We start from the raw sequence: 15,239 nt of genomic DNA, 5'->3' as shown, positions 1-15,239 counted from the left end.
ATGGGGGAAGTATCACCTACATTTCAGGGATACTGTGAGAATAAAATAGCACAGCACATGCTGAAAATGCTTAACAAATGGGAGATTTTACAGTTCATACACTTAAAACACAGTCCACTTTCTGGAGAACTCCACTGTGTAATCACTCACTTTCTTGTGTTTCCATACTGCTGGGGCTTTTTTTGGGAATTTAGGATCTTGTGATGAGCAGCAGAGCTGTAAGATTATTAGAATTCTGACTACTCATCAATTATTCTATCTGATTGGCTAATTTCATTTAAAAGAATAATATATTAAGAAGACAAACCAAAAATTCATACCTAGTGTTAAAAAAAAAAAAAAAAGCCTAGTCATGGGTGATATTTTTCCCTGAAATTTAGACTGTCAAGTTTATAACAGTACTCATATTTAATTGTACACGCCAATATCACAATATTACATAATAAAAATTTCAAAGCCATCAATGTATAAAATTTCTACAAAAGCCCAGTAAAATTCATTTCTGTCAACTTGTTATTTTTATGTAGACAAAAGAAAGACTTCTAAAAATTATATTACTTACAGCTCCCATATAGATTTACACACTAACCTGGTAGAAATGCGACTAAAGACTGCATTGAAGTTGTTGCAGCTGAGAGAAAATAAAACCCCAGAGGCAGAATTCCGAAGTTCAGCTGCATGTTGGTTTCCTTCGCGACAGGCATGAAGAAAATGGCAGATTTCTGGCAGCAACTGTTTGACCAGCATTGTTTCATCTAATCTCATCGTGTCCTTTGGTTGCTAAAATAGAAATAATCAACATAACTCTACAACTTACTTAAATTTACACGTATTTTCTATTACGAAAATTTTCATACATACATAAGGGTTGAAATAGAATAATGAACACCCATAAACTCACCACCCAGATTCAACAATTGATAACATTTCATCACGTTTCCTATATCTATCTATAGCTAGTCTAATAAAGAGGATGGTTCCATCTTTCACCTCTTAATCACAATAAAAGTCCAGCCCCCTCTACCCTCGTCCATTCTCCCTCGCCACCACTACCCCTCCTGCTTGTTCCCCTGTTCAGCAAATCCCTATATCAGCCCTTCCCCTCCTGGGAATCTCTAGTTTGTTGTTAGTTCCAAACAAACTTTACTCATATTCATTAGTGAGTTCATTGTGTCATCTGTCTCAACATCCAAATAAATTCCTGGGTGGGCAATCACACCTGTGCCTTTGGGCAGATTGACCAAAATAGATAGATATTACAAATAATTTTGTTTTGGTTGAACAATTTCCAAGTAAGTCACAAACACTATAATACTTCACTCCTACATACTCCAGCATCTCTTAAAGAATAAGGACATTCTCCAGTATAACTTCAATACAACCATCAAGCCAAGGAAAAATAAACAATTCTCTTATATCAGCTAATACCCAATCCATATTCAAATTTTCCCAACTGCTCCCCAAATGCCTTTCATAATTTTTTATTCAAGCAGGATCCAAAAAAGGTTCACAGATTGCAGCACGATTGTTATGTTCCTTCAGTCTCCTTATTCTAAAACTCTCTCCCCTCCACACTCCATATACATCATTTTTATTTTCCATAAAATTGACTTTTTTAAGAAAATGGACCAGTTGCCTTACAAAATGTTCCATATTGTTAATTTGATTATTTCTTAGTGGCATAACTTAACTTGTTCTTCTAGTTACTGTATTTTCTGTAAGCTGGAATGTAAACCTAGTGGTCTGATTAGATTCAGGTTAAACACTTTAGGTAATTCAGTACAGTTCATACTACATCACTTCAAGAGTACATAATGCCAGGTGGTCCCACTGTTAGTGAAACCAAGTTTGATAACTTTGGTGTTAACTCTGAGATCTCTACTTTGTAAAGTAAATCTCTACTTTACAATTAACAAAACAACCAATGGACAAGCTATCCTGCAGATATACTGTTCCATCTCAAAATTTCACCTAACCTCTTTAGTATCCATATATGAATGACAATTTTGATAATACCAAACATGAAGACAAAGAACAAAATTTTGTATAATTGTGTGCTATGCTGTGCAATCCAAGTGCTTTCAGATACAAATACAGTGAAATATATGGACAGTAAATAACCAGATATCACAAAAACCTGCAAAATTCAAATTACAATGCCTATTTCTTATTTATAGGCTAACCAAACAATACAGATATTGAAACTAATTCCAATCAATAAACCAATAAAAATTATAAAAGTGTTCAATCTTTTGAATAATGGTCATATATACAGAACAAAAATACTTAAGATGCCTCAAATTCCACAAAATTTTACTCATAATACAATATTGGTAAGTATTTGTACACTTTCATTTAGCTATTTCAACTACTTATATGATAAACATATACTGGTAGGCTCAGTTCTTCTTAAACTGCCTCAACTTACTTTAATCTAAAAATGAAAATCAAGAGACAACCATAAAATCATTGAAGGCAATCCGAGAAAACACAAGTTGTCAATAATATGAATAGTAGTATTTTTTAAACCGTAAATTTAATGAAAAAAACATACATTTTCAATAGTAGAGCAGAGTAAGATTATATATATATAGATATATGTATACTTTTTTTTCCTGAGGAAGATTCACCCTGAGATAACATGTGTTGCCAACCCTCCTCCTTTTTTCCTTGAGGAAGATTAGCCCTGAGATAGGATCCATACCAATCCTCCTCTATTTTGTATATCAGTCGCCGCCACAGCATGGCTGATGAGTGGTGTAGGTCCACGCCTGGGATCCAAATACGTGAACCCAGGCCACCGAAAAGGAGCACACCGAACTTAACCACTACACCACGGGACCGGCCCCTATATTTTATGCATTATACAAGTTATACCATGCCCATTTATTAGAGTTTCAATTAGGCTCTCTCCAAAGACTATCAAATTAAACAGGGGCCAACAGTATTGGCCATTCTCTAAAATACATCTACCACTACCTCTCAATTACAAATGTTAGTAGAGAAAAGCTTAGAACTGAACAAGGCAATAAACCACTTTAGCCCCATTCAAACATGGGAGTGGCTGATACACTAGTATTTACAATCAAAGTAATAAGACCACTACAAAGAATTGATTCAGGAGGAGTTTAAAAATTGTCCACTTCACAATTTCATCATCTTCTTTAACAGCCCTTTTGCTCTTTCACTCTGTTTTACAAATGAACAACAGCATATCACAAATTAATAGAAAGCACCAAACTAAAACAGAACTAGCTCACCCTCAATTTAAGTAGAAAACATAAACATTGTCTCACAATTTTGGAATATGGCCAAGAGTCAATAAAAGAGTTTAAAACATTATGCTTAGGTTTCGTGGCCCATAGTCTTAAATACTTCTCTTCCCTAAGGATAGAGAGTTGTGTGAATGTGATTATTTTCCCCAACTCCCTACTCTATCCCTTCCACAAACGCTTCTGACCATTCCCTCTCTTCTCAACCTCACAATCAGTCCTCACATATCAAAGTCCCTTCCACCTACATTTACTATAGAGAACAACTGTAACATATGTGGAAGAGAGAAGCAATTCTGAATAAAAGCAAAAGACTTGCCAAAAAGAAGAGGGAATATAAGAAATAAGTTGACTCCAATATCTATTGAATAGACGGATCTTTAAAATGGAGATATTAAATTTGTATATTTATATAAACTCCTACCATGTTCCAGGAAGAATTAAGGCTGTTGAAGTATAGAAAAACACTCTGCTTTATACAACAGAAATATTCTTGAAAATAACTAAGTCATGGTTGAAATACACTGAGATAACTATTTAGAGGAAATCTGAGAAAGAACTATTTTGTACTCAACTTCTCCTCCACATATCTATTTTATATGTTCGCATTTACACATAACAAGTGTTCTTAAGATCTATCAGTAATAGTTATAGTTTTAATTTTTTTTAAGTTCTCTTTTATATAGATTTGAAAGTAAAATATTAAAATCAGATTCAGACGAGGGGAAACAAGATTACTCTTGGTCTTTCATATCACATTCTTTCACAGCTAAGCAATGCCACAGGCCTAACAATACGTAGAGAAATTAATTAAAGCAAATAGTGACCTTTTTCATAAAATCTTTTCTAAAAAACCTGAGAGGTATGTGGCTCAAACAACACTTTATAAGTAAACTTCATATCTATTTAATTTACAAAAAATGAGAAAATAATTTTCTCTTGAAAACTTGTCTATACCACTCGGTCAGCTCTGTGAACAAGATTCATATTCATATGTCTTAGACAAAAAGTCCATATAACTGTTGTCCTTGTTCACACCTATACTTTGGTACATCAGATCATTCTCACAATTGAATTCACAAAACCTGCCTACTTCAGTATAGATTTACTTACCCCAGCAAGACATTTTTCCAGTGTATCCAATATTATCAACTGAGAGAGATATAAATTTTTTTCAGCAGCTTCTCCAAATATTCTCTAAAAGAAAAGATATTCAGAACATTGAAAGTTTGCAATTATTCTCCACTACAAATTAGCACACATCTAAAAAGTTAAGGACTAAAGATAAAGAAAACCAATAGTTTTCCATTTTATCTCCCAGATTATACTATATTTAAATTTATTGCTTCTGATTTTATCTTAATGCTCACACAAAGTAATTTCTCAGGCAAACAAAAATGCTGGCATCTATTACAGTCTGCCATTAGCCTTACAACAGTAAAAGAAGAAACTTTGGTCTATTCTTTAAAAATATGTAGGATTTAGATACACACATAGATCTTTACCAGAATCTGAAGCATTTAACCACACTTTGATGCCACAACATAAAGTCTGAATTCATACAACAACTAAATACTATAACACCAATTACAGTGAATTTTAAGCATTCACTATCCTAAAGTTGAAAAATACGCTATTTACCAGCAAGAGACTAAGGTTTCCACAATTCAATTTACTCAGTAAACACTAAATGAATGCCAATATCACAATACTGTTTTTGTTTTGAAAAAGAAGGTTCCAAATATTAAAATATTTTCAGTCTAACTAGGAACGTGGCCGTTTACTTATATAAGCAAAATCCTATCACTGTGCCTCACACACTGTGCAACAGAAGAGCTCCAAATAATCTTAAATGTATTTCTGTAAATCACTTTACATATTTATAAAAAAAGGTCCTGCTTTTTTCAGAAAAATCTTATTTTTTTTTCTATAAAGAGAAAAGGCAAATGATTGCCCGCACCTCCAGTTTATCAGTTTCGTAAGTTTGGGGTATTGTCTAATCAACTTTTTAAAAAGAAAACACACCAAAGATAATGTGACTATGAAAATGGGACTGATTTTCACAACGTACAACCAGAAGTCAGTTTCACAGCTAAATATAAATAACACAAATTGTGGTTATAAGTGCTAAAGACAAGCAGAGCAGTTTGGAGTTAATCAAGAATTGTCCAGATCAGTTGTTTTGAACTGAGTATGAAGGAGATTTTAGATAGGAATTGACAGAGAGAAAGTAATCACCTGAGAGAGACAGGAGAAATGATACGGTCAAAGGTACAGACAGAATAGTTGGAGTAACTTGAAGTCTAGGAAATGTAAACAGATTTTATAAAACGGGGGGAATAAAAGCAATTGTGAGGTTTTGACAGTGGAATTACTTGATGAAATTAGTATTTGAGGAAAACGGTTTCAACAACGGGTTCTAACTAATATAGAATCTGTCACAGGGTACAGGAAGAAGGAAATAACATCTTCATAAATGCAATCTCACATTTTAGGACTACAGGTCATATTTTATTTATCATCTACTTAGGATTGGGACAATCTGATATGTAAATATTCAAATAAGAAGCAAAGGAAAACATTTTAATAGATTACTATGGTCAATTCATATATGACACAGAATCTGTATGCAATGCTAATTCCAGAAAAATAATGGAAAAGGAGATAGGGTCACAAGTAAGAGAAGTATCTAAGGGAAAGGATCAAAAATTAAAATGAAACTTCAAAGGTTACCTGTGCCCAACCACAAAATAAGATGAATATTTATATCCAGAATCCATAGAAAATGACTTTCCATACTTCAAAATATGCTGCTCCAAATTTTTTAATCAAAAACAAACCAAAGCAAATTCCCCCACAAAACAGTAACTCAAATACTCACCATATTGTTAACATTCTTTAAGATAGTGGTGAGGCCGCTTATAACCAAAGAAAACTTGTATTTGGAAATATTGATAAGACATTCCTTGTTGTGTTCGGTACTGACTTTGGTATGTGTGTTCTGCTGTCCTGTTTTTATTGGAAGCTGAGGAAAAAAAAAAGCCATGTTAGCTTACACTTGAAAATGACTAAAAGAACTCTATTTCTCACTGACAATCATGAGATTTTTAGGTAAATTTTATCAACCACAGTTACCTATAATTGTATTGCAAGCTCCAATTTTCAATATATAACAGCATTTATAGCAAATCTACAATTCTTTGGAAATTTCAATCTTTGCAGCTTTCTTTCTGGAAGTCATAAATCTCTATCTACAAAATTAAATCTCTACCCAGCACTATATAAGAGAGAATGATGACTCACAGAAATAGAGCTATTTCCTTGTAGCTAAAAATTATTTCAGAGAATGTCTGCAATAAAATGCACACAATCCTTTCCCTTATATATTGACCTCAAGCATTACAAGAACAACAGACCAAGAAAATCTATGCCCCAGACCTCTAGTCAATAATGTCATAACTGCAGAAATGAGAACAAACTATATAACCTGGAATAAACACAGTAAGACTGACTCAGGTAAGATAACCACCCTCAGGTACACAGTTGAGGGGGTAACAGAACAACAAACAGATAAATCTCATGGTTCTCTTTCTTTGGCAAACCCTGACTAATATATCCCCACATAAAATAGCAGAGAAACTAGAATAGCAAAACCACAAACTCATCTAGGCAACAGAAAGCAGAGGGAAGCAGAATGTCTGATGGATCTGACAAGAGGAAAATCCTAAGATTGTATTACATCCTCAATGAAAAGTACAGCAGGCAAGTTAAGAACATTAGCTGAAACACAGGGGTTTCTCGCACAATGCAACTTACACATAAGCGCAAAAGGTCTACAATAAAGTCTCAAGAGAACAGAGCACACTTTAAACCGTCACTGTCTAATAGAACTTTCTGTGGTGATGATATTATACTATATCAACAACAGGTCAATACGGTAGCCACTAGCTGCATGTGGCTATTAAGCACTTGTTACATGCCTCATACAGACAAGAAATCAAATGTTTAATTTTATTAAATTTAATTCACTTAAATTTAAGTAGCCATTGGACCCCATTGGACGGAACAGTTCTAAACTAACAAGGTAAAGAAGCACCCACTTCCAGGATGAAGCCCACATTGAGAAAAAAATGCTAAGATTCACTCCAAATTGACAACAACAGGGACAACAGGGGCAAAGGAAAAGGTACAGATAAAGGAGGAAAAGAAGAAGAAAGCCAAGAGAGCTCAGAAAGGATGAGACAATGTATTTGTTTAATTTCATGTAAACAACAGAAGAGTGAGCTCTAGAGCCATGAAGATAGAAAGCTATCCTGGCCCACATTTCCCTCCTATCAATTCAGGAAAACTAATTTCACATAAAAATGAGCAACAGAAAAGACTGTGGTCAAATCATATGTGAAGTTATTATAAGAAAAAAGAATGAGAGACAGAATAACATTGCAACAAAAAATGAAAGCATGCCAAAAAGATGTGTTCACCAACAGATGAAACTGTAAATTATTATTTCAAAATGAGCCAAGGGAAATTAAGAAAATGATTAAAGATATGAAATAAATTAGAATTACAAATAGAAAAAAGTTGATAGAACTCAGGAAAGAATTAGGAAAAAAAATCATTTCAGAAGTGAAGACTTGGGCCGGCCCCGTAGCTTGGCGGTTAAGTGCGCGCGCTCCACTGCTGGAGGCCTAGGTTCGGATCCCGGGCGTGCACTGGCGCACTGCTTGTCCAGCTATGCTGAGGCTGCGTCCCACATACAGCAACTAGAAGGATGTGCAGCTATGACATACAACTATCTACTGGGGCTTTGGGGGAAAAAATAAATAAATAAAATTATTAAAAAAAAAAAAAAAAAGAAGTGAAGACTTGCCAGAAGATATACAAGAGTGAATAAAACAAAACATAATACTTTAAGAGAAAAAGAAGGCAAATAGGAAGAAAACTGTAATATCAAAAAAATGAAAAACGAGATGAGGATTTAGAATAAAGTGACAGAAGACAGGCAAACAAAATCCAACATATAAAAAGTCCTCAAAGAAGGAAACCAACGGAATAGAATGAATATTAGAAATGAGAATTCAAGAAAACTTTGCTGAATTTTGTTTTTTCTTGAGGAAGATTTGCCCTGAGCTAACATCTGTTGCCAATCTTCCTCTATTTTGTAGGCGGGTCACCGCCACAGCATGGCCAGTGACGAGTGGTGTAGGTCCATGCCCAGAAACCGAACCCAGCCCGCCAAAGTAGAGCACGCGGAACTTAACCACTAAGCCACAGGGTTGGTGGGTGGCCCCCGAATTTTTTTAAAAAAATACTTGCAACTATGTATTTAAAGGGCATACTGCATGCCTGGAAAAACTGACCCAGAACTACCAATACCAGAACAATACCAGAACAGTAAAATTACTGACCTTCTGTGAACAAGAAAAAAAACTTCTTTGAACATCCAGGCAAAAAAAGTCACTTGCACAAGACACAAAAATTAGACTGTCATCAGACTTGGACAATACTTTATGCTAATAGACAATGGAATAACATATTTAAGATTCTCAAGAGAAGAAAAAGAAAAACGATGGATTTTAAATGCAGGCGAACTGACCTCCAAGTATAATAGTGACAATCAAACTGTTCCGAACCACAAAACCCAGGAAATATTGTTCCCCTGAGCCTTTCCTGAGGAATCTACTAAAAAAATATGCTTCAGACAACCAAAACAATAGAAGACACATCTATATTAAGAGGGATCGTTAAATATATATTTTCCTAAAAGAACTGAGAATAAATGATGGTCATTAGGGAGAAAGCATACTATGTAATTGCTATATGTGCTGATAGTATAGATACAGTACAATTATCAAAAATGGGGGGAGGGTAGTGAAAGCATACAAAAAGTAAGAAATATTTCCTGATTGTCTTATGGTATTAACTAAGAGTAAAAGGATATTATTTCAAACCAAATGCTGGGGGAGAAGGAGATGAGAAGAGGTTATTAGCTAATTTCAATATTGCTCATAGAAATTAATATATAATAACTCTCCCTCCCCCAAAATGGAGGAAATCAGAGTACTATATAAAGGTATCAATATAAAGATAACCAACAGAATAAAAATACAAACTGCTGGTTTGTGCTGTGTCAATAGTGGCCTAAGCCACACCTCCAGATGCTTAGGTGAAAACTTACAGAGCGGGTAGATACATATGGCAAGAGCTTCCCATAGGGCTCTCCTCAAGCTTCTTGTTCACAGTCCCACTTCAGTGGCTGGACATAGGTGGCTTCTCATATTTCCCTAAAAACTCCAATTTGTCTGCCCATTGCAACTGATTTGTGGGATCTGGTTAGTGACTCCTCCTCTGATCCTCCAACTCTCCCTTCCAGATCTTCACCTTGCCAGTCCTCTCAAAATCGTTTACAGTCTAATTTCTATAATAAATCCCTTATCCCATTACACAATCTGCTTCCCTGACTTAACCCTAATACACAAACCTTCTGAAATATCAAAATATATGCTGAGAGAGCAATAACACAGACCACACAATAAAAGATTAAATAAAAGACTTGTATAAATATAAATGTAACATAAAAAATATGACCGAAATGAGTCCAAATTCATCAAACTATGGAATAGTCTCCAGGATACATCTTTCAGTTAAAAAAATAAGGTAGAAAAAAGGGTATATAGTATGCTACCATTCATTTAAAAAGGGGGAGGAGAAAGAAAGGAGAAAAAAATATATATATATATAATATTTTTATATTAAAAAACACAACAGTAGAAAGATGAAATGTAAAAACTTTTAAGAGGTTACTTTTAGGGAACAAAAGAAAAAGTAGAGGTGACAGGGATAGAATCTATATTCCATTTTCTGTAGATTTCATTATAGAATCATGTAATTTATACAAATTTAAAAATAAAATAGAATTCAAAAATAAACAAATGAACTGAAATTTGTATCCGAATTTTTAATGGCATAATCCCAAAGGGAAGAACTATTCCAAGTTATTTTAAATCATATTAGGTTGACTGTACATTCCTAATGGAATATATTCTAGGGACAAAGAAAAGAAGAGAAATCTTGATCCTGTATGTACTGTGGGATCAAGGAAATGAATAATTACATGAATAATTACATGATATTTTAATTCTATCACTCCTGGTATCATTAAAAACTGAGACTCTCAGCATGGGAAAGGAATAGTAAAGTAAAAACCCTATAGTCTTGAACTGAAATTGGAGGTATCTATATGAACTCTTAATAAATTTTATTTTGTATTAAGAAAACAAAACAGCATCTACCTCTGTCTGCTGAAAACGACCAACCCTGTAGTAATGAACACCCTAGTCAACTGTGATCTTGAAATGCTATTTCCCAATAAAACGAATCAGGACTCCTTGAAGAAATGGCTGGTTCCATGTCTGAGGCAAAAAGGAACATGATGAACCTGGAAATCTTGTCATATCAGATATCAAGAAAGCTATCAAAGGGTTGAGTCTAAAAGACTCAGGAATGAATTTTGGAGAGTCTCCCACTGACCAAAAATGGAATAATTTGAACACTGTTAAGGATAACAATTTTAATTTACTGAAACACCAAATATGTTTTAATTCACACTTCTGCTTCCATGTCAGATAGAGTAATTCACAGCAAAACAACACCTCCTTCCCCTAAACTCACATGCCCAAAAATGATGAAATACAAAAATCATCTGTTTAAAGACTTTAGAGAGCTGCTGAAAGAATGAGGACTAGAGAGGCTAAGATTCCAAAAAGGCGTGAACGATGAGAGGTAAGGTGATCTTCTGCAGCTGGTTTTGTTTCCTGGGGCATTTGTAGAATCTGGGCAAAAAAAAGAGACTCAGAAATAAGGCTTTTCCCAAGCAAAGTACCTTTGTTGAGGGAAAGAGAAACCACTAGAGATTTGGGTCGTCACTGAGGGCCGGAGGGACAAAACTGAAGACACGAGGGGGTTTCAAATGCATAATTGGGTGGAAAAGTGTAAAAAGCTAAGCCAAAAACTTTTGAAAAGCACAGCAGAATCTCAAAGTCTCAGAGCCTCAAGGAAACAAAAGACTATTGTTCAGAACCTGCTAGCGGAGGGACCCTAGTAAATACATCCAGTTCTCAGTTATAAGCCCTGGAGGGCTACATCCTATACAAACGGGCAAACCACAACAACTGGAACTCTTAAACGTTACTACTTGGAGTGTAAATCAATAATTAGTTTGGAAAACTGTCTGGCATTATCTACTAAAATGCAACATACTTAGCAATTTCACTAGGTATATACCCAACAGAAATGCACACATATGTTCACCAAAAGTCATGTACAACAATCTTTATAGCAGCACTTTCATAATTTCCCAAAACTGGAAATGCTCCAAATATCTATCAACAGCAGAAATGGTTAAAAAAAAAAAAGTGGTACATATATTCAAACATAGAAAAACTATATAGCAATGAGAATAAATGACTTACAACTATAAGCTTAATTTCACAAATATAATACTGAGTGAAAGAAGTCAGAATAAAAGATCACTTACTATACGATTATGTTACACAAATTTCAAAAACATGCTAAATTCAAGGCAGGATAGTAGAGACTCTTGGAAAGAGCAGGTAATAACTGGAAGGAAATGCAGGGGAAGGAGGGACTTCTGGACTGCTAGCATTGTTTTATTTCTTGATCTGGGTACTGGTTACACTGGTGTGTTTACATTGTGAACATTTATTGAGCTGTATATTTACATACATGTGTGCATTTTTTTATATGTATAAGTCAACAGAAAGTTTGCTAAATATATGTATTTAAATCCATGAGTTCATAATGATATGAAAAAACAAAAACAAATTGGTCACTCTTAGTGGATACAGAGGAACTGTGGTAGACACTGAGGTACTGCCCAGCTCCCCCATTCAGGGAAGGACTTGTTGCCTTTACTACTGCCAGTTCTGTCAGTAGTCCCTCAGGGATTGCCTCACCTGCAGAGAATGACTCTACCCAAGTCTTACCCCTCCTGGGCAACCCACATCCAACGACCAACTCATACGGCAATATAAAGGCCTAAACACCTCAGCCCAATTCTGGAAAACACAGAAGGGCCATTCTAGTGCCAGAGCTCCCCAAACAGGTCGACCAAAGCTGAAACTGGGCCTGCATTGCACCACAAATTCAGCATCTGCCCAATCCTCCCTCCTCCCAGGTGTTGATCCCAAGGGAACACCTTAATAAACATCCTGCACTAGGCTTCCAGGGCAGCTAGCAGCAGGTGCTAAGAAGGGATTTTAAAGCCAGTAATGAAGGAGAAATAGTAACTACAAAAACAATGGAATTGAAAGAATATTACTAAACTCTATGAGCTCTGGATAAAAAGATAACAAAAAGCTGATTAACTGCCAACTGGAAACTAAGTATGAAAGCCAGAAGGCCTCTCTGGAAGCTTACAAAGATGCTCTTCTCTACTACAGCAGGAGGGCAGAGAAACCTAAGGATCAGAACCAGCACTTAATTATCTGAGTTGCTGGGGTCCAAAGGTTAAACTTCCAAACAAGGCAGAGCCCTAGTTGGGAAAAAATAAGACTCTGACACATGTAATGTAAACATCTGGGTTGGTGTTCCCAAAAATCTTGTATCTCCAGATTCCCGTGAACCCTCTGAGTCTACATATGTGGCCCATCACTGCTTACTAAGAGTAGGCACTCCCCACACTTGTTTGAAGACAATTCAGAGGCCTCTCCCCTACAAGACAAGAGGTTCCCCTCAGGATTTGTCACCATCTCCCTTCCTGGCCAAAGGGGTGTGAGGGAATTTTCTGGGTGATGAAACTTCCTATATCTTGACCATGGTGATGATTACATGAATGTGTGCATTTGTCAAAACTCAGAGTTAAGCTGGTATAAATTCAAATGAGAGTGTTATAACATTAGGGTGTTAAATCTAATCCCCATGGTAACCATACAGAAAATAGCAGCAGAATACACAAAAAGGAAATAAGAAAGAAATTTAAACATTTCACTACAAAAAATAAACACAAAAGAAGACAGTAATGTAGGAAATAAGGGGAAAAATTCTATAGGGCATATAGAAAACAAATAGCACAATGATAGCAGTAAGTCCTTCCTTATCAGTAATTACTCTAAATGTAAATGAATTAAACTCTCCAATCAAAAGACAGAGATTGGCAGAATGGATAAAAATACATGACCAAACTATATGCTGCCTACAGGAGGCTCACTTGAGATCCAAAGACACAAACAGGTTGAAAGTGAACAGATGGAAAAAGATACTCCTTGCAAATGTAACCAAAAGAGAGCAGGGGTGGCTATACTAACATCAGACAAAACAGACTGATCAAAAAAAGTTACAAGACAAAGACGGACGTTATATTTTAATAAAAGGTTCAATACAGCAAGAAGACATAACCTTATAAACATTTACACACCTAATGAGAGACCAACAAAATACGTGCAGCAAAAACTGATAGAATTGAAGGGAGAAATAGATAGTTCTACAAAAATTGTTGGAGACTTCAACACTCCACTCACAAATATAGAAAACAACCAGACAGAAGTAAGGAACCAGAAGACTTAAACAACACAATAAGCCTACTAGACCTAAGATACATACACAGAACACTCAACCCAACAAGAGAATACACATTCTTTTCAAGTGTACAAAAGACATTTTCCAGGATAGACCGTATGTAAATGTAAGGCCACAAACTACATCTCAATAGATTTAAAAAGAGAGAGATCATACAAACTATCTTCTCTGACCAAAATGGGCTGAAGTTGGAAATCAACAAAAATTTAAAACTGGAAAATTCACAAAATTGTGAAAATTAAACAATACACTTTTAAACAACCAATGTTTCAAAGAAGAAATCACAAGGGAAATTAAAAAATACTTAAAGACAAATGAAAATGAAAACATAACATACCAAAACTTATGGGATGCAGTGAAAGCAGTGCTAAGGGGGAAATTTATAGCTATAACACTTACATTAAAAAACAAGGAAGATTTCACATCAACAACCTAACTTTATAACTTGAGCAAGCAGAAAAAGAAGAACAAATGAAACCCAAAATGAAGAGAAGGAAGGAAATAATAAAGATGAGAGCAAAGATAAACAATATAAAAATAGAAAAACAATAGAGAAAAATCAATGAAACCAAAAATTGGTTCTTCAAAAAGATCAACAAAATTGACAAACCTTTAACTAAATGGACTAAGAAAAAAAGAGAAGACTCAAATTACTAAAATCAGAAATGAAAATGAGGACATTACTATCGATTCTACAGAACTAAAAAGGATTTAAAGAGAGCATTATGTACAACTGTATGCCAAAAAACTTGGATAACCTACACAAAATGGACAAATTCCTAGAAACACAAAGCCTATCAAGACTAAATCTTGGTAGAAGAAATAGAAAATCTGAATAGACTTATAACTAGTAAGGAGATTGAATTAGTAATCAAAAATCTCCCAATAAAGAAAAACCCTGGACCTGATCACTTCACTAGTGAGTTCCACCAAGCATTTAAAGAACTAATACCAATCCTTCTCAAACTTTTCCAAAAAACTGAAGAGAAGATACTTCTTAACTCATTCTATGAAGCCAACATAACCCTGCTACCAAAGCCAAAGACACAAGAAAAGTAAATTACAGACCAATATCTCTTATAAACATTGATGCAAAAATTCTCAACAAAATACTAACAAATAGAATTCTGCAGTATAGTAAAAGGATTACAGACAAACCTCATTTTACTGTGCTTTGCTTTACCGCACTTTGCAGATAATGCATTTTTTACAAATTGAAGGTTTGTGGCAACCCTGTGTTGTGCAAGTCTATTGGAGCCATTTTTCCAACAGCGTTTGCTCACCTCATGTCTGTCACATTTTGGTAATTTCTGCAATTTTTCTAACTTTTTCATTATTATTATATTTTTTATGGTGATCTGTGATCAGTGA

The 15,239-nt window shown here is 34.9% G+C and overlaps 1 protein-coding gene across 2 annotated transcripts in view; it reads right to left on the bottom strand.

Moving 5' to 3' along the window:
* The window catches only part of NF1 (neurofibromin 1), a 260,892-nt gene that overhangs the window by 196,625 nt on the left and 49,028 nt on the right, over window positions 1-15,239 (bottom strand). For both annotated transcript variants that reach the window (XM_058560309.1, XM_058560310.1), the window contains exons 2-4: window positions 6,154-6,297; window positions 4,386-4,469; window positions 590-780 (exon numbers count right to left, since the gene is read on the bottom strand). In XM_058560309.1, the coding sequence (XP_058416292.1) occupies window positions 590-780; window positions 4,386-4,469; window positions 6,154-6,297 (419 nt within the window). The remainder of the gene's footprint in view (window positions 1-589; window positions 781-4,385; window positions 4,470-6,153; window positions 6,298-15,239) is intronic.

This window comes from Diceros bicornis, chromosome 18 (genome assembly GCF_020826845.1).
Source record: "Diceros bicornis minor isolate mBicDic1 chromosome 18, mDicBic1.mat.cur, whole genome shotgun sequence".
In the NCBI taxonomy this organism is placed as follows: Eukaryota; Metazoa; Chordata; class Mammalia; order Perissodactyla; family Rhinocerotidae; genus Diceros; species Diceros bicornis.
This window is presented reverse-complemented; position numbering and strand designations above follow the sequence as displayed.